Source organism: Odocoileus virginianus, chromosome 5 (genome assembly GCF_023699985.2).
Source record: "Odocoileus virginianus isolate 20LAN1187 ecotype Illinois chromosome 5, Ovbor_1.2, whole genome shotgun sequence".
Taxonomy (NCBI): domain Eukaryota; kingdom Metazoa; phylum Chordata; class Mammalia; order Artiodactyla; family Cervidae; genus Odocoileus; species Odocoileus virginianus.
The window spans coordinates 89,658,617-89,684,482 of NC_069678.1; the positions used below are offsets into that span (position 1 = coordinate 89,658,617).

Here is a 25,866-nt window from a genome sequence, read left to right on the forward strand (position 1 = left end):
TGAGCCACACCTGACCCACGCACACAAGTCACACGCCAACCCAAACACAGACACACCTTCGTCTGTACGTAGCGATACCCAGAGATCTGCATAGCACAGATGCAAGTCAACAGCTTAATACAAACATCCAACATCTCACAGCCCCCACTCAGACAGGCATACACACAGACCCACATGGAGCACAGGTGTGTGCCATACAAACCAACACACACTCAGGTTTGGCCATACCCACATACCCGCCGCACACCGACACTCCCACGGACGGCAGGCACTGAACATGTCAGTGCAACCCAAGGAAACCCGCAGCCAGGGGTTGGGTTCCAGCCTCACCTTACCCTCGCAGCCCAATTTAACACGGCTGATCACACCCTCGCCTGGTCAGGTCTTCCTCCCCCCTCACGGACTGCCATCTCCTGCAGGAGACCCGAAATGCAGCATCCAGAGCTCTTTCCTCTCCTGTCCCTTGGGCAACCTCAGCCACTCCCAGGGTGTTCAATCCATCCTGTGCATTGAGGACTCTCAAACACACACCCAGGCCGACCAGACTCCTCTGGGCCGCGCCTGTGTGTCTGATGGCTCCACCCAGATTCTTATGGACCTCTCAAATCAACCACCTGAAATGGAACTTGAATTCCCTACATCGTGCTCCCCACCTGAGCTTTCCTGAGGTGCTCGGGCCCAACCCAAGCAGCGGTCCTCCATTCTTGCTTCCCTCATGTCCTCGTGAAGTGCAGAGAGCCTGCTGCCACCCCCATCAGCGTCTGAGCCTGGCTCACCTCCACCAGCGCCCCTGGTCCAAGCCCTCAGCCACTGCTGGCCTGGATGGCTGCCAGCCAGCACGCGGCTCCCCCTCTTTCCGTTCTTGTCCTGCAGCCCCTTTCCTACCCGGAGCTCCCCCCCTCCCCCAGCCCCGCTCACCCCCGGGACCTCTCCAAAGTGCATCACGGAACCATGACACTCTCTGATGGAACCTAGGGGCCCCATCACAACTTGGAATAACATCCAAGCGCCTCAGCAGGCCTGCCAGCCCCTTCACAATCACCCCATCACCCTCCCCTGTCCCCCCTGGGAGCCAGGTGAAGCCAGACACTCCTACCTCAGGGGCCCTCAGCCTTTTTCTTGCCCGACACCCTCCTGCAGATCTCAGCTTAGGTGCCCCTTCTTCAGGATTCAAGTCTCTTCCCTACGGCACGTGCGAGAGCTGATGTTCTTCATCACACTGCCCCACTCCATCACCCTCTGAGCACTCAGCAGCACCCAGGATCATCTTCCCCATGTATTGTTTGTCTCTCCACCTTAGTGTCAGCTCCTAGAGAGCCAAGATTTGCATCCGTGCTGTTTACTGCTGAACCCTATTACTAGGAAGTGCTAAGCAGACCAATTAGCGTTTGCTGACCAGCGGCTGAATGGACTGATACACAGACATACTCAACCTCACCAAAGTGCTCAGGCAGATAGAACACAGAAATAGACACAAATATACAAACATGGGCAGACACACCTCCACACACACTCACAGAACAGACTAAACAGTCACAGAGACACCAAGAGCCCCCTTCCCCTCCCCATGGTAGTCATCCTAGTTCTTTTCCCAACCAGATCTGCCCTCTGCTTGAACCCAGACTCAGGACTGGGAGCGGGGGGTCTCCAGCCTGGACAGAAAGGGGGGTCACTGGCCCCAAGGCCTCAGGCTGTGCCTTCAGCTATGTCTGCAATTTCCTCTCCCCCCTTCCTTCCCTCCTCCTCTCTAAGGCTCCTGCCAAGAAGGCCTCCCCCTCACCCCAGGCCCAGCACAGGAAGGGGGGCCCGAAAGGGGGGGGCCTGGGAGTCTGGGCAGGAAGAAGACCTGGCCGCATGCTGATCACACACATGTTGCAGGCACAAGCCCTGAGCCTGGGTGGAAATGCACGCACATGCACCAGCAGGTTTAGCCCAGAGCCAAACACACCTCTGCCCTGTGCTCCGGTGGCAGAAGGGCATAGGGGCCAGCAGAAGCCCCAGGCTGGGCTCTGCAAGGCTGGCCTGGGTCTGGCTTGAAGCCAGAGTCCAACATTCATTAACCCTGCACGACCGGAGCTGGGCCAGCTGGACACACTCGTGGAGGGGGCTCTGGGAGGAGGGGTGGAGAGTCCCCGCCCTGGACATTGTGGCAGAGCGTCTGAGAGAGGTCTGGCATCTTAACTGGGGAAAGGGGCAGTCTCCCCTGGGTGAGGGGGCCTCCAGGGAGGACGAGCAAGGTTTAGGGGATGGGTTAAGAGCCCAGGGTCAAAGAACTGTGGGTTCAAATCCTGACCACTGGGGTAAAGCTATTAGGTCTCTCCATGACTCAGCTGACTTATCCCTCAACCGGGGATGGTCCCCACGTTATAGGGTTAGGATTAAACGGGAAAAAAAATATTGTAAAGGATTTAGCCCATTGCCTGACACCTCAGCAGAACCCCATCCTCATTATTATTGTTATTAGCAGCCTCGGGGCTGGTCCCTGCAACCCGCCTCCCCAGCGGTTTCCTGTGGGGGAGCAGACGGCCCCTCAGGCTCCCCCCCCACACTTCACCCTCCTCTCCCCTTCCTCTCCCGGCCCTTTTCCTCCCCGCCTCCCCTGCCCCGCCCCGCCCCGTCCCTCCTCTTTCCTCGGAGGAAACTTTCCGCCGGCCGATCCATCAGCCTGAGTCCGGCCCGCGCTGCTGCGGCCTGGTAGCCGAGCCGGGCGGACAGGCGGGCGGGCGACCGGGACCGGACGGGGCGGGAGCGGCCGGGCCCCGGGTGTCTGCGGCCGCCGGACGCGCCGGGGCCGGGCAGCAGGGGAGCGGGGCGCTGGCGGTGAGTGAGCCCGGGCCTCCGGGCCGGGGGATCCCCACGGGGCGGGCGGGATGGGAGAGGGAGGCGGCTTCCCTTCGCGGAGCCCGCCCAGGGAGTGGGAAGGCGCCCGCGTCTCCCTCCTCCATCGCGCTTCCCGGACGGCGAAAGCGGGCTTCTTTGGGGGACCCCACCAGGGGGCGGAGCCTCCTGCGGCTCACTCCCCGGTCCCTCAGGTTCTTGGGGCGTCCGCGCCCGGGGGAAGGACACCCCCAGCCAGGGCCCAAGTGTGCAAGGAAATTAGGAATCCGCTCTCTCCAGGGTGGAACCTGGCTGGGACTGCCCTTCCAGGGAGCGGAGCTGCCCCGAGGAAGAAGCGAGTCGGCAGGGTCGGCTCTAGAGAGGGCGAAGGTTCTGACCTTGCTGACCTCGCAGGCTGACAGGGGAGCTGCGCCCCCAGAGAAACATGGATGCCCCGCGAAGGGACATGGAGTTGCTCAGCAACAGCCTGGCGGCCTACGCGCACATCCGCGGTGAGGGCAGACCCCGGGACACGGACCCTCCCCGCCCCATCAGGCCCCCCTCCACCCCTTCCTTCCCCTCCTCTGCCCCTGATTATAACCCCCCTCCCCTGCTTAACCTGTCACCTACTCCCACCCACCCCCATCCTCACTCCCCCGACTGCCCAATGGAGGCTACTAAGGTCCTTCAAATAGGGGGTGCTGTCTTTGCCCCCCAACTTAGAACCTGGAGTCTTTTCGAGATGGGGTGACACCCACGCATCAGGGCCCCTCCATGACTTCTGCCCTCTGACCCCCAGCTAACCCCGAGAGCTTCGGCCTCTACTTCGTGCTGGGCGTCTGCTTTGGGCTGCTCCTCACCCTGTGCCTGCTAGTCATCAGCATCTCCTGTGCACCCCGCCCGCGGCCCCGGGGCCCCGCCCCGCGCCGGGACCCCCGCAGCAGCACCCTGGAAGCCGAGGATGATGAGGAGGACGACGACGAGGAGGACACAGTGACGCGGCTGGGCCCCGACGATACGCTGCCGGGCCCCGAGCTGTCCGCGGAGCCAGACGGGCCCCTGAGCGTCAACGTCTTCACCTCTGCGGAGGAGCTGGAGCGGGCCCAGCGGCTGGAGGAACGGGAACGGATTCTGCGAGAGATCTGGCGCACCGGCCAGCCGGACCTGCTGGGCACCGGCACCCTGGGGCCCAGCCCCACGGGCACGGGCACCCTGGGCCGTATGCACTACTACTGACCGGCCCCACTCGCGCTGCGAAGTGCTCAGCGTCCAGGACATGCGTAGGGGCTCGGAGCTGCCCCAGGACCTTTGGACTGCCCCTGCCCACGGTGCTATGGAGGCCCCGCCCCCACGGCTCCCCTGGTGCTATCAGGCCTGGATTCTGGCCCTCTGGGAGACACCCTTCCCTAGTCCAGCCAGAAGGCCCTGGGGGTAGGGTAGGACGCAGGGTCCCCTTCCCCTCTCCGGGGGACAGTTAAGAGGTGACGTGACCAATGAAAGCTGCATTTTCAGTGACTCAATCTGTTACCTTTGCTTCTAATAACCCCTAGGCTCTTGCCATGTAGGGGAACCCAGGATTGAGACCCCTCTACCAGGCTGCCCACCTCCTTCCATGCAACTCACACCTCGGCACACAGGCTTCCATTCAGTTCACACATGGCAAAAACACACGCCTGCTGCACCCACAGACGCACGCACACCTATCAGCCGCATTCCTTAAGGTGCATTCCTTACCGGGAAACGACTGGGTACAGGTCGCCCCTGTCTCTACAAATGCCTTGGGCTTATGCATCATTTCAATCACACACACACACATGCACACAAGGCCTCGGGACCCTGACCTTGACGCTAAGGTGCTATTACCCCGTGTAACCAAGTGTGCCTGAGCTGGGCCGTGGAGTTCGTGTCCGTCACTGAATTCCTATGAGTCCCTCTGAAAGGGCAGCGAGACCAGCTGGGAGGGGTCTGGGCTGGAGAGCAGGCCGGCCTGGCCCCTCCCCTGGCGCACAGCTGGATTCCGGAATCCGGCCCGCGGGCAGATCCCCAAACCCTCCAGGGCCCCTTCAGCCTGCCATTTCTCCAGCGTGGGGGGGGGGGGGGGGAGGGCTGGCGTCCGAAGGAGACACCCTCCCCATCCCCCGCCATCCGGTGGATAAAAATAGCCGTGCACAGGCCTTGGGAACGGTAATGGGAGCCACATGTTGGCCAGATGTGCCCGCTAGCGACTGCCAGGAATGCGGCCGGCGGAGAACGCGAGCGCCAGCCCCGCCCCACCGCGCAAGCCCCGCCCCGCACGGACCAGGGAGGCGTGGCGCGCGTACTCGGCAGTTTACTTTCCGGTGTTTTCCGAAGACGTGTGCAAGGACGTGGGTGGCCGGAGCCTGACTTCGCTCCAGGTCCCGCCACAGTCCCTCCCGGGCCCACCCTCAGTGCGTCTGAGTCTGCGCGTGGATGAAGTCCCGGGTCCTCTGCTTCATCTGAACCTGGTGGGGACAGGGCGTCAGGGGAGGGCCCGCCGCCCGCCCCCGCCCGGCCTGAGACCCGCACCCCACCCACCTCCAGCAGTAGGCGCTTCTCCCGCTCGCTCTTCAGCTCCTCCGAGATGTCCATCAGTTTCTTTCTGCGGATGCGGGAGACCCAGGGGAAGGGGTGGGCAGGGCAAGCCTAGAGCCCGCACCCTCGCCTCCCCGCTCCTCTCCCCCACTTACTCCAGCTGCACCCCCATCTGCTCCAGCGACCTCCTCAAAGCCTCCACCTGGTCCTTTATCCTCAACATGTCGTCTCCGTCGCTTCTGCGGTCTGTGAGATTTGGCGGGACCGAGGAGTGCAGGGTAGGGGGCGTTTGGGGCTCCGCATTCTGCTGGGCAGGGGTTACCTCTTTGGAGGGCACCCCTTCTTTGGGAGACTCCTGCTCTTTGAGGGTAGTCTCAGCCTTCGGTGGTGCCTCCTCCGGGAGGGTCGTCAGCTCTTCCTGAGGGGGGCCCTTCTCAAGGGCAGGCGCGGACCCTGACTTGGCGTTGGACTTGGACTGGAGAGGGGAGCTGGCCCTCCTCTCCAGGGGCTGTTTCACCAAGCCGAGGGAGGGCTCCTCTGGTGTGTGCACCTCCTCTTGAGATTGAGCCTCACTGGCCTCAAGAGACCTGGCGTTTGGCGGGGGGTCTTCCTCCGGAGAGAAGTGATGGAACTGACTGTTGTCTCCAGCGGAGGCCTCTTCAGAGAGCACAGGCTCCGGGGTCAAGACCTTTCTTAGGGTGGGGGCCTCATCCCCCGGAGGGGCCATCTTTGGACCAAAAGCCTCATCTTCAAGTAGGACTTCTGGGACCTGGGCCTCATGCCCAGAAAGGGCCCTGTCTGGACTGGGGGTGTTGTCCTCCAGGGTTGGGGTCTCCTCAAGGGTAGGGACCTTCTCTGGAATTAGGGTTTCCTCTGGAGTGGGGTTCTTTTCTGAAGGTGGAGTCTTTTCTGGGTTAGGGGACTTATCTGGAGACAGAGTCTTCTCTGGACTGGGGGTCTTAACTGGAGGTGGGGTCTTCTCTGAGTTAGGGGACTTATCTGGAGACAGAGTCTTCTCTGGACTGGGGGTCTTATCTGGAGGTGGGGTCTTCTCTGGTCTGGGGGCCCTATCCAGAGTTGGTGTCTTCTCTGGGCTGGTGGTCTTGTTCAGAATTGGGGTTGTATTCACACGAGGGCCCTTTGTAAGGCGCCTCTGCTTTTCATCCTGTAGTGATGGGGATGCGGACTCAGCCAAGGGATGGGTACCTTGATGGTCTGAGTCTGGTTCCCCTCAGCCTTGGATCCTTCACCCTCGCACGCCACACCCCTGGGAACCAGACTCCGTCTAGGACCTCTGCTCTCCCAGGCCTCGAGCCTCTCACCTGACTGGCTGCAGGGCGTTGCTGGGAAGCCTGTGTCTTGGATCGCTTTCTGCCAGGCTGGAAACTGCTGTTGGAGCCTGTGAGAGCAGACCCTCAAGAATCCAGGCCTTCTTGGACTCCAAGCCTCTCCCCATCTCTGTCCCCTTAGCACAACCACCCCAGGCCTCACCCCACTGCAGGGAGGCAATGAGACTTACTGGAGTTTCGGGAGGGGCGCTTCTGACTGTCTCCGCTGGGTGTCCAAGATGGCCTGAAACATCCCGGGTCCCCATCAGACCCGGGGGTGGGGGCAGGGAGCAGCATCTCTTGTACCCTCCTTCCCCCTACCCTGCTCCTTACTTGGTTTTGCTGGGCTCACTGGGAGCTGTCATCAGCTTCTTGACTGTAGGGAGGACTGTTTTGGGCATCATCTTTTTGGGTTCCTTAACAGAAGCTAGGAGGAGAGGGACATTTGTACACTCACTCATTCCTTTCATCTAAGAGTCACTGACCCTGTCCTGTTCTGTGCCCAGGGTACTAGTGACAGGAGATGAATCATATTTGACCGGCTCCTGGGAGCTCTGGGGACACTGACCACAGGAGCACCCCAAAGAGTTGTCAGGGAAGGCTTTGTGGGGAGATGGCTCCAAATCCCACCAATTTTTAATCCATGCTTTTCTACGACTTGTACTCAGCTTAGTGCTGGTTCAGACTCTTCGGCTTCCTGGACCACGGCAACAACCACCCCGCGTCCAGTCCATACTCCCTCCTCTGTCTTCTCTATCGTGTCTACTCCCTAAGAGACCTCATCCAGTCTTATGAGTCTAATTATCATCAATGAGCCAACAACTGCCAGATTTTCATCTCTAGCTCCTTCCTCTTCCCTGGACTCCAGACTCATACCCGATGGCCCTCGCAGTATTTCCCCTTAGCGTCACACACTTAGCAGAGCTAACCTCTGGCTTCTCAACCTCCTTGTCTTCAGAATCTGCCCCTTTCCCAGTGTTCCCCATCTCACCCACTTGCCCACTCACTCAGATGACAAAGTGAGGCGTCCTCCCTGACGCCTTTATTCCTTTATGCCACACACACAAGCCATCAGTAAGTCCTGTCTGTCCTAAACACATCCTGAATCCAGCCACACATCCTCACCTCCACGACTAAGCTCTCTAGATCAAGTCACACTATCTTCAAGGGAACTACTGCAGCAGTCTCCAACCTGGGCACGGGCTGCACCCACCCTGCCTACGGTGTGCTTGCCCCACGACAGCCAGAGAGGGCCCGTGTTCTACTGGAAAAGCCAACACAAACAAAAGCAGTAGACTATGGGAACTTCCCTGGTGGTCCAGTGCTTAAGAATCCACCTTGCAAGGCAGGGGACACAGGTTCGATCCCTGGTTGAGGAACTAAGATCCCACAGCACCACTACTGAGCCTGCACTCTGGAGCCCGTGTGCTGCAGCGGAAGATCTCACATGCTGCAACTAAGACTGGATACAGCCAAACAAATCGATATTTTTTAGAAAGTAAACTATGTAGTGCATTAGATATTTATTGGGCTTCCCAGGTGGTATTAATGGTAAAGAACCCACCTGCCAATGCAGATGAAAGAAATGCAGGTTTGATCCCTGGGCCTGAAAGATCCCCTGGAGGAGGGCTCCAGAATCCTTGCCTGGAGAAGCCAGGAAGAAGACAGAGGAGAAGACAGAGGAGCCTGGTGGGCTGTAGCCCATAAGGTCGCAGAGAGTTGGACACAACTGAAGCAACTTAGCACACACACACAGAGATTTATTAGTCGTACTGAGGAAGAATAAGTAGGGTGGGTGTATAATTTTAAATGGGGTGATCAATGAAGGTGATGTCAGTGAGCACCTGAAGGCAGTCGTACAAGTGACATTCATCTCCACAGCTACAGAAACAGCCACCTGGGCATGTGCACGCATGCTGAAGCTGACTCACACACATGGTCTCACACCCAGATACAAACAGAATCCCCCAGTTATGGGTCACGGTGGGCGAGGGCATGGCTCCTACAGCCAGACAGTGGGCTTGGAATTCCTGCTCGATTACTTGCCAGATGGATGGGAACCTGGCCGGTAACTTAACCTTTCTGTGCCCCATGTCCTCACCCATAAAACATGGACAACAAGAATACCCATCCTGCAGGGTTGCTGTGAGGTCTGAGTGACTTGACCCATGTGAGGTACTTAGTGGCTGGCATACAGTCAAATGCTCGGGAAATGTAAATCCTGACTCCAGCTTCTTGTAGTGTGGCTGGTTAGGTGTTCTGTGGGACCCTCCCACTAGAGAGCAATTATATCCTGCTTTTCGATACAATTTCAAGGCATCACTGGACATACAAGCAGAGAAGGCAGTGGCAACCCACTCCAGTGTTCCTGCCTGGAGAATCTCAGGGACGGGGGAGCCTGGTGGGCTGCCGACTGTGGGGTCGCACAGAGTCGGGCACGACTGAAGCGACTTAGCAGCAGCAGCAGCAGGACATACAAGAAGTAGGAGAAATCCACAAAAAAGGGAGGAACTGGGGCCAGAAAGGAAGTGAGAGGGCAGCCCTACTTTGTGGCTACAGAGCCTGGGAGCTGTGAGGAGGAGCAGGTACCCCAGGTATTGCTCCCTCGGCTCATCACAGGCCCACCGCGGCAGCCACAGAGCAGCGAGAACCTAGCACCCCTTTCTTCCGGAGGACTGCAGTGGTCGCTGGTGGTTGGCGCCCTCTGGCTACTGGCAGGGGTAAAAGCAAGTCTTCTTTGGAAGTTCTTCCCCTACGGAGGCATGCCAGACTCCCACAGATAGGGATCATAAACAAAGATCCTAAAACACGCGAGAGGGCAGGCCACTGAGAGCAGGAGGCAGCAGACTCAACACACAGCAGATGCTGGAAGTGTCAGGAAGGGAACACAGCACAGCTATGCATAATATATCTGAAGAAATAAAGGACGAGCATGCAAAAAAAGGACCATTAGCCATAAACAAGCAGGTTTTTCGGGGAGAGAAAAAAAGAATTCTGAACTACTAGCAATGAAAAATAGCATTTGTGAAATGAAGTGTATAGGTTAAACAGCAGATCAAACCTAGATAAAAGCTAGAATTAGTAAACCAGAAGTAGAATGAGACAAGGAGTGAAAATTTGACAACAGTGTTAAAAGGAACAGGTAACAGAAGCGGGGTTTGACTATGGCTGAGTGAGGTAGGTGGTAGATAAACCCTCTCCCCACACAGCAACTATAAAGCTGGATTAAAAGTGACAAACCACCATTTCAGCGCTTGGATACTGACCAAAGGTGTAAAATAATCTGAGAAGCATTTGTGCCTGATGGTGTCTTGCCTGCTCCCTTCCTTCCCCCAGTTCCTGCTGCCTTGGTCCATGTGGCCGTTCTACAGGGTGGGACAGAGAAGGGTCAGCAGCTTCACTGCCATGGATGAAGAGAACTTAATCAATATGGTGTGCAACTTTGGATTTGGCATTGGTTTCACTGCTATGACACCCAAAGCACAGCAACCAAAGGAAAAATGGGTAGGTGTGACTTCATAAACATTTTAAACTTTTGTGTATCAAAGAACACCATCAAGAAAGTGAAACGTCAACCCAAAGAATGGGGGGAAATACTTGCAAATCATATATGATGAGACTTTTATCTAGAAAATACAAAGAGCTCCTACAACTCAATAGTAAAAAGCCAACCCAACTAAAAATTGGGCAAAGGACCATTTCTTCAAAAGAAGGTATACATGTAGCCAATAAACAGGAAAAGACACTCAACATCATTAGCTTTCAGAGAAATGCAAAGCAAGACCACAATGAGAGCATTTCACACCCACTAGGATGGTTACAATCAAAAGACAGATAAGTATTGGGATGAATGCGGAAAAACTGGAGCCCTCATACACTATCAGCAGGAATATTAAATGGTGCAGTCACTTTGGAAAACAGCCTGCCAGTTCTCAAAGTTAAAGATAGATCATGTGTGTGTGTGTGTGTGTGTGTGTGAGAGTTGCTCAGTTGTGTCCAGCTCTTTGTGACTCCATGGACTGTAGCCCACCCGGCTCCTCTGTCCATGGAATTCTCCAGGCAAGAATACTGGAGCAGGTTGCCATTCCCTTCTCCAAGGGATCTTTGAAGGATGTCTTTCATTGGTATATACCCAAGAGAAATGGAAGCATATCCACATAAAATATTGTACACAAAAGTTCATAGCCACGCCTTCCCTGGTGGCACAGTGGATAAGAATCTACCTGTCAGTGCAGGGGGCCCAGGTTTGATTCCTGGTCAGGGAACTAGATCCCATATGCTGCAACTAAAATATCCTGTGTGCCACGACTAAGACCTTGGGCAGCCAAAAAATAAATAAAAATAAATATTTTTTAAAAAAATATTATTGGGCAATAAAAAGGAATGAAGTACAACACATACTACAAAATGGATGAAACTTGAAAATATTATTCTAGGTGAAAGAAGCCCATTAGAAAGACCATATATCATATAATATATGTATATTATCATGTGTATGTATCATATATATCATGTATATATGATACATATCATGTATATGAAATGTAGGCAGATCCATCAAGACAAAGTAGATTAGTGGTTGATTGGGATGGGGAGAGGAGAATGGGGAAACTGGTGGGATAATGGATAAACAGTATAGCGGGTGGAACCTCCCTCATAGTCCAAGCATTAAAACTCCGCACACCCAATGCAAGGAGCCTGGGTTTGATCCCTGGTCATGGAATGAGATCCTACATGCTGCAATTAAGAGTTGTAGGTGCAACTAAAGATCCACATGCTATAACAAAGATCAAAGATCCTACATCCCAGAACTAAGACCCAACACAGTCAAATGTATAAATAACTTCTTTTAAAGTACAGTGGGTGATGAAAATGTTCTAAAATTGATTGTGTGATGTTCCACAACTATAACTATACTAATCACCACTGAATTGTTTACTTAAAGGAGTGAATTGTTCATGAATATATCTTGGTAAAGCTGTTCACCCCTGTCCCCCCAAAAAGATGACAGGCTAGATTTGGCCCATAAACCATAATTTGCTAACTCCTGACCTAAACACCCCAACTTAAAGGCAGAGAATGTCAGACTGAATTAAAAAAACAAGATCCAACTATATACTGTGGACAACAGATTCAAAGACACAAATAGGTTGACAATAAAAGGTTGGAGGAAGACATATCACATGAATAGTAACCATAATAGTACCAAAATATTAATATCAGACAGGACAAACTTTAAGACAAGAAAAATTACTGAAGACAAAGAGGGAGCTGTTATAATGATAAGCAGGTGAATACACCAAGAAGAGATAATAATTACAAATGTATATGTGCCTAAAAACAGAGCCTCAAATATACATAAAACAAACACTTACAGAACTGAAAGGAGAAATAATTAAAAACAATAGTTGGAGGTTTTGCTCAGGAGAAAGTTTAAGACTTTGAATTCAGACTTGTAAAGTTAAATATACCTGGTAAATTTCAAGAGCAATCACTAAAATGAAAAATATAAAGTGTGCAATTTCCAAGAAAATGAAAAAAGTGAAATATGAAGAAAAAGAAAAGAATCATTGAAAAATATTATAAAATAATTATGATTAATATAGTCTAAACTCATCAAATTTACCACCAAGGAAAATAATCACAAACTAGAGTTAAAAAACAAAGGTGATTTCTAGAGCTCTTTTGCAAAACAATGTGCATATAGTTAACATATTGTACACTTAAAAATGGTTAGAATTTTTTTTTAAGTATTTGAATATTGTTAACAGGAGACTTAATAAGAATATAGTAATAAGAGATTGAATAAGAAAAGAGGAAAAAATAAACATTATTAGAAATGAAGAAAAGACTGTAACTACAGATACAGATGAGATTAAAAAGATTATAAGAGAATATTATAAACAACATTATACAAATGATTAGAAAACATTGATTAAATGGGTAATCTGAACACATAACTCACTAGAACTGATTCAAGGATTTTCATGAGATTTTTGGTCAGCCATGGTTACCCAGGAAGCAGGAGACAGAAGGCTACTTGTGTAAGTCTCCTAAGGTGTGAGGTTTCTTCTCCCTCTGAATTCCAAAGCAAAGTCCTCTTTGCTAGATGTAATAAAGTTACGAGGAGGTCATACTAGGTTAGGGTGGACCCTAACCCAGTGGCTGGTATCCTTATTAGAAGAGGGAAGTTTGGACAGAGACACAGAGGGCAGAAGACGTCATGAAGACAGAGACAGAGAACGGAGCGATGCGCCTACAAGCCAAAGACTGCCAGAAGCTAAGAAGCAGCAAGGGAAGATTCTTCCCCCAGATCCTTCACAGAGAACATGACCATGTCAACATCCTGACTGTGGATTTCCAACTTCTGAAAATGTGAGCTATTTCTGTTCCTTTAAGCCAGAAGCTGGGGAAGGGAAGAAAAAAGAAAAAGAAAAAAAGAATTTTAGCCAGAAGCCAGACTTGCTTATAACTATAAAGAAACTGAAGTAGTTTAAAATCTTCCCATAACAGAATAAAACAGGACCAGATGAATCTACAAGCAAATTTTATCAGCTTTCAAAGAAAGATGATTCCCATCTTATGTAAGATCTAAAAGATATTTAAAAAACTCAAAAAGTATATTCCGTGGGATTTCCTTTGTGGTCCAGTGGTTAAGAATCTGCCTGCTAATGCAGGGGACAGGGGTTCAAGTCCTGGCCTGGGAAGATCCCACATGCCGTGGGACAACTAGGCCCGTGTGCCCCAACTACTGAGCCTGCGCTCTGGAGCCTGCGCTCTGCAACAAGAGAAGCCACTGCAATGAGAAGCCCATACACCACATCGAGAGAGTAACCCTTGCTCGCCACTAGAGAAAACCCACACACAGCAACAAAGGGCTCATGTGCTGCAATGAAGACCCAGTGCAGCCAAATATAAATAATCTGTTTTAAAAAGTATATTCCTTAACTCACTCAGGGGCCAGTATATTACTGATTATCAGATGAAGACAGGAAAAATAAATGCAAAAATCTGAAGGGGAAAAAAAAAACTGAGACAGTATCCCAATAGCATATAAAAAAATAATAAACCATGACCAATATGAATTCATCCCTAGAATATAAGGGTGACTCAGTATTAGAAAATCCTACAAACATCTTTACACTGACAGATTAAAGAAAAAAACCCATTTAATCATTTCAGAAGATTCACATAAACAATGAGAAAATTTGATACCCACTTTTGATAAAAATTCCAAGTAAAAGAAATAGAAAGGATCTTCCTTAATCAGACAAAAACACACGTACAAAAGATCTAAGCATCAGATATCATTGTGAAAGGGAAAAAGTTTGAAGCATTTCATTTAAAATCAGGAACACAGTAATGATGTTCAGCATTACTATTTCTATTCAGTATTGTACTACAATCCTAGCCACTAAAGTATAATAAGAAAATGAAATTTACAAGGTTGTAAGGAGTGAAAAGGTAGAGCCAAACTGTCATTACTCACAGATGAAATGACTGTCTTCATAGAAAAGTAGTAAGGACTTACAGATAAATTACTAAAATTATCAGTACCATGGCTGGCTATAAAATCAATATACAAAAATCTGTATTTCTATAGTCCAGGCATAAAAGGGATATCTAATTTTCAAAAAAACACAATAAAATTCACATGCAGAAATAATATATAGTGCTAGAACAAGTGATAGTCTATAAGGAAAAAAGTATAATTGGATCACTCACTAAAATCAATGCTCATAGATAAAAGCATTAAAAATGAAAAGAAACCCTTTACAAGTTTTAAAGAAAATATAAATGACTGTCTTTCTGAACTTCAGGCATGAAGGAATTTCTTAGACAAGAAAAACACCTACTAATCATTAAAGATAAGATTGATATGTTTGCATTAAAATTACTCCTAGCAACCTAAATGTCTGTTTACAGAGGAGGAATGGATAAGAAGATGTGGTATATATATACAATGGAATATTACTCAGCCATAAAAAAGAACAAAATAATGCTACTTGCAGCAACATGGATGTACCTAGAGATTATCATGCTAAGTGAAGACAGAGAAAGACAAATATCATGTATCATTCATGAGAGGAATCTAATTTTTAAAGATGACATATAGATAAATAAGCTCTAAGAATTTATTATTGAATAGCTGTGAGGATTTATTGGGCTTCCCTGATAGCTCAGTTGGTAAAGAATCCGCCTGCACTGTAGGAGACCTGGGTTCGATTTCTGGGTTTGGGAAGATCCCCTGGAGAAGGGAATCTTCTGGGAGAAGGGAATACTGGAAGGATCCCACTCCAGTACTCTGGCCTAGAGAATTCCATGGACTGTATAGTCCATGGTGTCGCAAAGAGTCAGACACAACTGAGCGACTTTCACTTCACTTCAAGGATTTATTATTATTGTAAAATATAGCCAATATATTGGTATAAGAGGTAAAAATTTTGAATCACTATGTTGTACATGTGAAACAAATACAATACTGTAAATCACCTATACTTAAAAAAAAGCTTTAATTTACAACTTCTATTCATTAAAAAAAAGCCATAAACTAAAACTATCTATAACATGTACATCCCATAATCAGAATATATAAAGAGCTCAACAGCTGTCACTAACCAGGGAAATGCAAAAAGTCCACAATGAGACGCTGCTTTGTGCCAGATTCACAAAAATAATGAAATCTGATAACAGCAAGCGTTTAAGAGGGTGTGGATCAGTATGCTCTCATAGACCAATGGTGGAGTGAGGTGTACAAATCCTTTGGAGACCTATATGACTTTACCTCATAAAAGTTGAATATTCACATACCCTATTATCTAGCAGCGCCACTGCATATTGTGGAGAAACACAGCTGCACACGGAGACAGACACATCTTAGTGTTTATGGCTGCACCATTTTTAAGAGTGAAAACACAGTGACAATGTCTAAACAGGAATAGACCAGGTAAATTGTGGAAATTCCTTCAAGGAATAGTAAACAACACAGAAAAACAAATGAACTACAGGGACTTCCCTAGTGGTCCCGTGGCTAAGACTCTGCGCTCCCAAAGCAGGGGGCCAAGGTTCAATCCTTGGTCAGGGAATTAGATCCCACCTGCCGCAACTAAGAGTTTGCATGCCGGAACTAAAAGATCCTGCAAGCTACAACGAAAACCGAAGATCCTGAGTGCCTCAACAAAGACCTGGCATAGCCAAATAAATAAATAGATATTTTAAAAGAAAAGAAAAATAAACTACATCTACACACAACATGGATGTGAATCTTAGAAACATAATGTTGACTGGAAACAAGAAAACCATACATATATGATACCATTTTTATACAACTCAAAACAAAACTATATTAAATGATACCTCGTTTAGGCACATAACATAAGTGAATACACCTAAAAACTCCGGGGAATTATTCAAAATTCAGGATAGTGGTTAGTGGTTACCTCTGATGTGGGGAGAGGAGCAGAAGGAAAAGAGAAGTACAGAAACCACTGGCAGTTCTAGTCCTTGGGTTTCGGTGACCAACCACGGGTGTTCGTTGTTAAGTTTTAAAACACGTACGTTACATATATTTTTGGACTGTGTGCATTATATTAAAACATAAACACACATCCCACAGATATACTGACACATAAACAGAGCTATTCTCTCACTCACTTGATAGATATGTTAACACAAAGTCTCAAAGACCCAGATATACCGATCCATACATTTCCTCACAAAATGAAACAAATGTAAACACAGTCATTGATGAGAATGATAGCCACATGCTCAAGACAGAGGAACAGAACATAGTAACACACACGAAGTGACACAGTCCTAACACTGACCCACCAGACCTTCCTGCCAGGCCTTTAACCCACGGGGAGGTACCTCCTAAGGGCGTGCACTGGCCACTGGGAAGCTATGGGTGTCTGTGAGCACCTGGACTGTGGACCTCCCACAGATCGCTCCCCAATCCCAGGCTTCCTGGCAATCCTGGGCACCCACCTGATTCCTGAGATACCACTTTCCGTGGGACCAGCTTCTTGACCTACGCAGAAAGAAGTGTCAGAATCGGAAGAGGAGCCCTCACACTTCTAGGCCCACCCTCACTTGTGGGCGGCCCTCCAGCTGTGTCCAGTGAGTACCGCCACCCTCAACTTTGTCCAGAGTAGCCTGCCCCTTGCCACCAGCGTGCCTGGCTCCGAACTCACTGGGGGTGGTGGGAGCACAAAGTTATCCGGGAAAAGTCCTCTTCTGCCTTGAGACTCTCCTTCCCACCAGCCCTTATCCTCTGTGACCTGGGAGAGCAAGAGGTCGTGGGGAGGTGAGCCAGACCCCCCAGCTCCTTCCTTCCCTACGCCCACCCTTCTCAACATCCCCCATCCCCTGTGCCCTCCCTTGCCCTGTGCCTTGCACACCTTCCTCAGTACTTTCACCTCATCACCCCTCCGAAGCGCCAACTCGTCTGGGGCCTCAGGATGGTAGTCAAACATGACCCTGTAGGTCTCGGGGTAGGAGACTGAGGGGGATTCAGTTCACTGAAGCCAAGTCCCCTCCCCAACCAAGTCACAGGCTCCCTCCTCCATCAGCCTACCTGAGCACCCCCTCCCCCAAGTCACAGGGGCTTGGGGAAGAGGATTTTGAGGGACCCTTTGGCAGAGTGCTCACCTGTCTGCAGGTAGTCTGGAGGGCTGTCATAGGTCAGGCTGCTCAGCTAGTGGGGGCAGGGGAAGGACCAAGCTGAGCCTCCAACCCCCTAAGAGGCACTCACCACCTCTTTGCCCACTCCACCCAGTTTACCTTCTGAGGCCGCTGGGGACCAAGGATGATTGAAGGGATGTCTCGATTGCCAAGGCCTGGTGGGGGATAGTGAGGTTAGGGAGGGTGCTAACTCAGTTGAGGTCATGGGAGAGGTCAAAGGGGTCATAGGGCAAGATGTGCAGATCACAGGTTCAGGCCACTGGGGCAGGTCACTGACGATTGTATTCTGGTCACAGGGGTTCATGGGGTCACAGGGTCCAGGTCTCACTTGGGGGCCCACTGTCCAGCAACTCCACAAAGTTGGATGGGAAGGCTCCCAGCTGCCCATTCTTCTTCCCCAGCCACCAGCCGTCCTCAATCTGGGAAGGCGAGAGGACGCAGGGTCATCTGGTTCTGCCCCAAGCGTCTCCCTAGCAATCTTAAACCCTGATTCACCCCGATTCTGCCCGATGACCCCCTCCTCCCTTGCTCCCTCACTTTCCCACTTCTGTGCCACTCATCGATTCCATCACCCACAACCTCACTGCACCCATGTCTCCTCACTCAGATTCCATCGTCTCCCCTCAAACCCCTCTCATCACCTCATCCCCTCACCTCCTTTATCACTTCCACAATCTCCCCAGCTTGCAACTGCAGCTCGTCCGCCTGCTCCGGGGTGTAGTTGAAGTTTGCCTTGCACCATCTTCGGGGGCCCAGAAATTTGACTGAGCGACCTGGTGTCGGACGAGAGTGAAGCAGCTTGAGTCTCGCGCTCCAGACCGCGGAGCTGGGGGAGGGGCGGGACGCGCTCGAACCCTTGTGCGCCCAGGCCCCACCCCAGGGCGGAGCATTGTACTCGAGAACCAATCACGGGTCGCGTGGTGGCCGCGCAGCCCCGCCCAGAGCCGCGCCCTTCAAGGCGAGTTAGGGACGACCCGGGCGCTGGGGGGCTGCGCGCGCGCGTCCACGTGCTCCCGCGCTCACCTCGGCGGCGCGCACAGCGCGGTCTCGGCGTCTCCCCCGAGCAGCGGAGAGTCTCCGGGATCTCCTGCGAAAGAGCGCACCGGAAGAGGGGCTACCTCGGGAGCGCGCAGAGAACCCCCGCCTGACCTCCGGCTTCGACCTCACCTGCACCAGGGACTCCGGGAAGAGGCCACAGCGGCCCCCCAGCTCTCCACGCATCCAGCCCCGTGCGGGCCCCTTGCGCACCTGCCGGATCACGTCACCAGGCGCCAGGCTCAGCTCGTCCTCCTTTTGCGCGCGATATCCGGCCAGGACCAGCACCTCTGCGGGCGGAGGACGGCGCGAGCACGCGGTTCAGAAGAGCCCAGCCGGGGCTGACTGGCCCTGGCGCGAGTCCCGGACCCAGTGTGGACAGCGGGAGAGCGGAGTAGTGGTGTAGGCCTTTAATGCTATTTCCATGCAGAAAAGCCACCCCAAACCCTCTGCACATACCCATGGCTTCCGAGGCTCCTTCCGGAGCCGAGCAGGGAAGGATGGTGTGGTAGCGTTGGCAGCCGAGTACTGGGTCCAGGTAGGGTGGGACTAACCGCGAGATTGTGAAGCCAAGGAGGCGGAGACGCAAGCCCATAGGTTGGGCTCCAGGTGCAGGGAGTGGGTGTAGGAGGGGGCGGCCCGGATCGGCAGGCTCGGCCCCCCAACTATGGGTAAGTACTCCAGGACCTCTGGCCAGTGCTGGGGTCACAGCTCCCGGACAAGCTATCTGCCCAGCTACCTCCCCTCCTTATCCCAGCCTTGGCCGAGTCTCCCACTCGCCATTGGCACAGAGCCGTCCCTGGCTTACACTCTCCTGGCTTTTAGCTGCATGGGAGTCGAGACAGCATACCAGGGTGGGGCCCCCAGCAGGCAGCAACCGCTCTCAGACGGGTCCTGGATGGGTGGAGCGGGTGGTTGCTCAGTGTGCACAAAGTTATTGCTGCTTTCTTTGGGAGGTGTATTCATCCCTGTGGTCCCTTCAAGGGGAGAGGAGGAGCTTAAAAACCCTTTCTTCAGGCCACTGGGCCTAGCTTGGTTTCAAGAAACACCTCAGGATTCTCCTCAGGGGAAGACAGGAAGGCAACTTCGGGAGCTTTCAAGGCTCGTGCTTTCCTACAGCCAAGGCCAGAGCTGGCAAAGGTTAGTGCCAGTCCCAGGTGGGCCGGGCTAACTTTCAGATCATCTTCCTGCTTAGTGGTGAACACACAGAAGGCCACGCCTGTTACCCACACCCCTTGACCCCTGCCCCACTGCTTTGGAACCAAAGTCCTTGCTTACAATGACACCAGAGTGGAAAAATCTGGTTCTCCTAGGGTGTCTAAGGAACAGGATATGAAGCAAAATCACTGGAATGGGAATGTGGAGTTATTACCCAACACAGACTGGCTGAGGCTCCTCCCAGAACAATCTTGTGTGCGGCTGGAGGGGATGGGGCTGCAACAGTCTGGGCCCAAACCCCCCAGACATCTCATCTCTCTGGTTCCCTGAAGCTGCTATGGGGGACATCCACCACCTGCCCCCCACCACACCCACCCACACCCACTCAGGGTGACAATGACCAGAACCATTTACATCTGCCACTTCATTTATTTTATTTGCAGGAGGAGTTGAAACAAATCTTAAGGGTATTTTCTTTTTTTTTTTCCCCCTAAACATGAATCATTCAAGTAAAACCAACTTAACTATAGAAATGTAGCAAAGTAAGGGGAAAGTAGCATAACAACCCAGGAGGCAAAGGTTGGGGGGGGGGGGGAAGAGGTGGGTGCAGTCCGCATATAACATATGCATAAATGCCATATGATTCACCTGCTCAGGACCGCCTCCCCAGAAGGCAAGCACAAGGACCCATTTTAAGAGGATGTTTTCCCCCCAAACATCGGAGAATGTTTCAACTTAAAGCTTAAGGTTAAAAAGAAAAAAAAGGAAAAAGAAAAAAAACACAAAACAAAAAACCCCCACAAACCACCCAGCCATAACCACCTTCCTTAATCGATCATAGGAGTTTCTTTTCATTTTATAAAAAGATTAATAAAAAATATTGAAAAAATTATTTTCTCATCTTATATTTGTAAAGATAATAGAAGTCAGAAGTTTCTTAGAAAACAGACCAGAAACTGCCATCCAGTTTCCACCCCTGTTGCTGAGAGGATCAGCAGGACTAGAAAGTTTGGGATACTGGAGCTGCTGGTGGAGAAGGGGAAGCCCAGCCCACAAGAAATCAGAAAATATTGGGGGGGAGGGGAGGTGCGCACATGGGGTGTGGTTAGGAGCAACACCACATGATACATGGCTGCGCAGAAAAGGGGAACACAAGGTGGTCAGAAAGGCCTTGAACTCCTCCTCGACATACAAAACCAATTTTTACAAAGACCCACGCAGTTTGGTCCCAAACTGAGGTGAACACGTCAATATTTATTCACATGCTTTGTTTTCTCTTTTAAGAATCAAAGTTGCCCAAATTAAATCTTTCTGCTAATGTTACTATATATGCCTAAAAAAAAAGAGGGGGCTTTTAAAATAAGGATTGAAAGACTGAAAATCATCAAATTAGTCCTCAGCTCCAAGTGAAATGAAATGAAGAATAAAACTGTTGGTTTCTAACAGGGAACAAACCAAAATCCAAGTTATCGCTCTGCCCTCCCTACCCCAGCCCCCACCCCACACACCAACAATAAACGAGAAACACATAGCTAAAGCCCAACATGGTGTGTTCTGCTCAAGAGCTGGGCCTGACCCCAGGCCCCACAGCCAGCTGCCTCTGTCTGGTGGGACGCCAGGATGCTCTTCGGCAGTTGTAGGATTTTGCGTGGCTGGTGGGGGGGTAGGGGTGGGATTTTCAGAATCTTCTCGAGGCTCCTCTGTTTAGCTCCTCACCAGCCATCTTCCCGGCGCCTCTCTCCCTCGGGCAGGGGCTCCCGGCAAGGGTGGCCGCTACTCAGTTGTAGGCTGTAAATTGTCCTTCTCTTCTCGGTTCTCTGTCCCACTCTCATCGTCTTCAATCTCTCCTTCCTCCCCACTGAACTTGTCATGGGCCCACTTGGGACTGGTGCTGGATTTCCGGAACATGAACCGGCCCCGACCACGGGGGAAGGCTCCTCGGCCCCGGCCCCGGCTCACCCACTTCTCACTGCCTTCGCCTTCACGGTCATCATGCTTAAAAGAAAAGGAAAACGGTCATCAATGCCAGAGTAAACAAGAGCAGCCTCTCCTCTGCACCTACCAAACGTGACTCTGCCAAATGAACCTATGTCCTGTCCTCTCTGTCCCCTACTCAAAAAATGCTACTGATTGAGATCTAAGAGAATATTCAGTTCAGTTCCTTGAATTCTAACAGTTGTTTAGGCATTATAACGATGATGATGATGATAAAATCTTCAAAAACCTTCTCCTACATTATCTCATTTAATCCTCACATCTACCCTACCCTATTATTATCACCCTCCACTACGCAGATAAGAAAACAGCCGGAGGAACTTTAAGTAACTCCATATTGTTTATAACACACTCTCTCAAGGAGGGGGTGGGGGAGTGTAAGCCAATCACCCCCAAACATGAAACTATTTCTGATCTGAGTTGTCTGTAAGCTAAGAGAGGAAGCAACACAGAATACACACACAGCTGGGAGTCTTATCCAGCTCTCCCCAAGCCTCCCCACCTCAGCCAAGAACAGGCAGTGAGACCAAGGGCATATGGCTCATGGTCAAGGATCAGTACTGGCAAAGGCAGGGCCAGAACCCAGCCTCCTGTCTTGTATCTTTCCTCCCTTCTCTAGTTTTATGCAAGAAGGCAGTGTGGCAGAGTAGAAAAAAACAAAACCTATAACTCAGTCCCTGCTCTGATGATCTCATGAGAGAGGAGGGAACCAATGAAAGAATGAATGAGAAAGGATTTTGAAAAGTCACTGTCACCTCATCCGCCCCATGGCTTCAAAGAGTCTGAGCCCTCCACCCACACAAGCAGGACCTGCGGCTCCTGAGGGGTTAGTCCAGCTAAGGGCCAGCTTCTCCACAAGCCTGAATGAATCAGGCTGGCAACGCTCCTTCAGGGACACAGGGCAGGGAAGGGACTCTGTACAACCTCTCATCCTTCCTCTACACAGCCCCACTCCAGTACCTATCCTGGGCCCAGCCAACATTTTCCTACATATAGGTTCAAGGGTCCTCTAGGAGTCTCAGAGTAGCTTCCAGCAGCCCCAGAAAAGCGAAGTTGGCTATGCACAATGATTTACACAGCAACCTGCTTCCCAGCTTCCTGTTTCCAGGCCAGTCCTCATGGGTGATGAGACTCAGCAGTAAGATTACCTTGGTTACAACACTCAGTCACATCTGCTTGGATCTGAGTCTGCTGTTAACACAGCAAGGCAAGAGAGCTCTCTCAGTGGCCAAATAATTCAGCCTAGAAGAGCCCAGCTCCAGTGGTGTTTCATTCTGGAGACAGGTGCCCTCCCTCAAAAAGAGAACTGTCTTTCCTGTCCATATTGTCCAGGGGCGTGACAAGGTGGAACTGCCGCCTCTGGGGAAGATAATGGTTCTATCCCTTGTAAAGGCTGAAGGGAGGCTTAGGGGGGGTGAGCAGTAAGACGATTTCAAAGACAAAAAGGCAAGAGCAACCTTTCCTGCTTATCCTGGAATCCATAAACATCTTAGATAACACTTTCAAGGTCAGGACTGCCTCTCTGGACAACAGTCATCTTGCCAGAACTATACTAGCCCGCAAGTACCCAGTGCCACACCTGCACACAGTTCTGGAAAAATCAATTAAAGTCTCACTATTAGCTACTGTGGCTTCCCTGGTAGCTCAGACGGTAAAGTGTCTGCCTACAATGCAGGAGACCTGGGTTCGATCCCTGGGTCAGGAAGATCCCCTGGAGAAGGAAATGGCTACCCACTCCAGTATTCATGCCTGGAAAATCCCATGGACCGAGGAGCCTGGGGGGCTACAGTCCATGGGGTCGCAAAGAGTCGGACATGACTGAGCGACTTCACTTCACTTCATCAGCTACTGTGTATGTCAAAGGCCCCCTCACCCTTCCTGGTTATCCCGACACATACCAAGTAGTACTTCTTGCTTTTGGGTGTGTACTCAGGGTCCCATTCCTCCTCCCGGCTTCTCTTCTGAAAATCATTGTTGCTGCTGCTGTTGTTGTTACCAGAATAGTTGCCTCTGCCCCAGCCTCTTCCTCTGGCTCGAAACTGCTATGGCAATACACAGGGAAAGGGACAAAGGGTCCATGTAAGGAATGGAGAAAAACAACTCCTTGTCTTCTATTAAAACACTTTTCTGCCGTCCTCCAGTCAATATGCTGGTTAACAGGACCTTTCTGTTTATCTCAATTCTATAGCCCATACAGGGGACAATGCCATAATGGCCTCCCCTACATACAGCAGGAGTTAAAACAAGTGAGGAATTCCAGACTAGAAGCCCGAAGAGGCTTTCTGGCTAAGTGATTATGAATAGGAAAAAAAAAAAAAAAAATTAAAAATGGAAAGCCTGGGGAATGGGAAACCAGATTCCAGGGTCTCCTGACCTAATCACCTGTATCAAGGGCAACAAAATAAATATTCTGATAAGCACATAATTAGAATTAGCAGGAGAAAGGGCTTAAAGAAAGGGGGGGCAGAGTCTTACAAAGGTCCCTCGAGCTCTGCCTCCTCTCTCACTTGGACCCGCGAAGTCTTTGGTCCCCAGTCTTGATTTGTCAAAGCCCGTGGTACTCTCCTCTCTCTCTTCCGTCTCTTCAGTGTACTCTTCCGCTTTGTAGGAGTGGGATGACTGGGAGGAAGAAGATGATGACCTGGACCGGTCTCGTGCTCTCCGGTGCTTCCTATGAAAACAGAAGAGGCAAGGAGATCAGTAAGCCTATCAGGTACAGTCCTTGTCTGGGGGCTCACGAATAAAGAGCACAAGGCAATCAAGAGTGTGTCTGTGATGAGAACTCTGAAGACAAGTAACCAGAAAAACCAACTCACCCTCAACATACCCACCCAGGGAACTGGGGCGCTTCCTCCCAATTCTCTGTCATGGTCACTGATATATCTATGTCTGAGCCTGTAATAAACATGGGACAGCCACATACAGGAGGAGGGACAAAACACAGTCCATGCACGGCCTCTGGCAGCTCAGCCTATACATGTGCATGAACTGGGAAGACAGAAGGAAACACATACTGTAATGAGAGCCACAGAGTATGTGGCACTGGGACAGGCTTTACACATTACCATCTGTTTCAACTTTACATTAGTTTTATTTCTCACAGAAGACTACAACCTGTCTTGGGAGGCTGTTCTAAAGATCGAAAAAACAATGTGCTTAAACACTCTACACTGACACAGAACGCATATTGTCAATGGCAATTATGATTGTTCAGTACTGTTTTCCCCATCTTATGGACAGGAGGTTCAGGTGATGGAACTAGGCAGATTTGGATTCAAACCTAGCACTAATTATACCAATACTCCACAAACCCTTCCCACTTTCCACTGCGCTCAAACAGGTTTAGGTCATTAAGCCTAAAATCTGGCAGAACTCTTCCCAGAGTTATTTCCCATCCGTCCCTTCATCTGGAGGAAATTACAGACCAGGGGCAAATTAGACAGAGTAATACAGTGAGTCACTGGATACGTACTAGAGGTCGGGGCCAGTCCTGCCGTGTGGCAGTGGAGGGTACCAGCCACCTCTAAGGGGGCAGAAAGCCAGCTCCTGGGAGTACAGGACTGACAGGGAGAAGCCAGCCAAGTGTCAGTAACCTATCATTACCCTCCTCCATTATGAAAAGCACCTTGCCAACCCCCCACCCCCACAGCTACCCCAACCCCCAAACATTAGAGAAGATCAAAGGCAAATATTTGAATCCTACCAGCTCTCATTGGATTATTATATAACTCAAATGTTTGACTCCTAGAAATCAGCACTATTTCAAGAGATTTTCAAAAATAAAACTCCAAAAATCCTGATTTGAGTCCCAACACTGCTTTTTATTAGTTGTGCGATCTTGGTGAGCCATTCTTCAGTCACATGAGAAAGAGTTTTTTTATACAGTGAAAACAGTGACACAATTATCATTTTTCTTCTTGCCCCAATCACAAAATACTAGAATTGCAAGAGACTTGATCAAGGTTACACAGCAAGACAGAGGCAGTGGCACATGTCCCAGGGAAACAAATCTGGATCAGTAACCCAAGTCCAGGCCTGAAAGGCTTGAAGGGTCCTGCTCCCTTTCCACCAGAGAAGACTACTGTACCCCAACCTCCATTTCCTGTTGAGGATTATCAGATCCTCTATCTGTGGGTAGCTCTGAAAGCTGTTAGGGCTCATAATGTGTAAATTAACTGAGCGGAAGGGTAGACAAAGTGAAACAGAAGATATGAGCTTACTTCTCTATCTTTCAAATAGGCAAAAGGGATAGTCTACTAACTGTCTCGCTTATTTCAAAGGATTGTTATCAGAAAAT

The 25,866-nt window shown here is 50.5% G+C and overlaps 3 protein-coding genes across 10 annotated transcripts in view; 1 reads left to right on the forward strand and 2 right to left on the reverse strand.

The window, feature by feature from the left end:
* Positions 1–2,079: 2,079 nt before the first annotated feature.
* EVA1B (eva-1 homolog B) lies at positions 2,080–4,332 on the forward strand. Of its 3 annotated transcripts, none has more exons than XM_020880225.2 (3): positions 2,080–2,167; positions 3,232–3,329; positions 3,617–4,332. In XM_020880225.2, exons 2-3 carry the CDS (start codon positions 3,263–3,265, stop codon positions 4,051–4,053), a joined length of 504 nt encoding a protein of 167 aa, XP_020735884.1. In that variant the 5' UTR covers positions 2,080–2,167; positions 3,232–3,262; the 3' UTR covers positions 4,054–4,332. The 3 variants fall into 3 exon arrangements, with proteins under 3 accessions (XP_020735884.1, XP_020735883.1, XP_070324499.1); XM_020880224.2 differs by lacking the exon at positions 2,080–2,167 and adding an exon at positions 2,714–2,820; XM_070468398.1 differs by lacking the exon at positions 2,080–2,167 and adding an exon at positions 2,716–2,820 and having other exon boundaries at positions 3,118–3,329.
* Positions 4,333–4,992: 660 nt separating this feature from the next.
* SH3D21 (SH3 domain containing 21) lies at positions 4,993–19,076 on the reverse strand. Of its 2 annotated transcripts, none has more exons than XM_070468396.1 (16): positions 18,876–19,076; positions 18,630–18,706; positions 18,405–18,468; positions 18,036–18,154; positions 17,710–17,800; positions 17,481–17,536; positions 17,349–17,394; positions 17,099–17,199; positions 16,892–16,978; positions 16,686–16,728; positions 7,032–7,125; positions 6,890–6,942; positions 6,693–6,769; positions 5,526–6,535; positions 5,374–5,437; positions 4,993–5,300 (listed from the first exon to the last, which is right to left on the reverse strand). In XM_070468396.1, the coding sequence occupies exons 1-16, from the start codon at positions 19,009–19,011 to the stop codon at positions 5,244–5,246; spliced, it is 2,175 nt and encodes a 724-aa protein (XP_070324497.1). In that variant the 5' UTR covers positions 19,012–19,076; the 3' UTR covers positions 4,993–5,243. The 2 variants fall into 2 exon arrangements, with proteins under 2 accessions (XP_070324497.1, XP_020735879.2); XM_020880220.2 differs by having other exon boundaries at positions 18,549–18,706; positions 18,876–19,071.
* Positions 19,077–19,983: 907 nt separating this feature from the next.
* THRAP3 (thyroid hormone receptor associated protein 3) overlaps positions 19,984–25,866 on the reverse strand; it is a 70,409-nt gene continuing 64,526 nt past the window's right edge. For 4 of the 5 annotated variants that reach the window (XM_020880214.2, XM_020880215.2, XM_020880218.2 and 1 more), the window contains 3 exons: positions 24,045–24,240; positions 23,468–23,611; positions 19,984–21,569 (listed from right to left, as the gene is read on the reverse strand). In XM_020880214.2, the coding sequence (XP_020735873.1) occupies positions 21,348–21,569; positions 23,468–23,611; positions 24,045–24,240 (562 nt within the window). In that variant the 3' untranslated portion in view covers positions 19,984–21,347. The remainder of the gene's footprint in view (positions 21,570–23,467; positions 23,612–24,044; positions 24,241–25,866) is intronic. The other variant, XM_020880219.2, reaches the window with a different exon arrangement.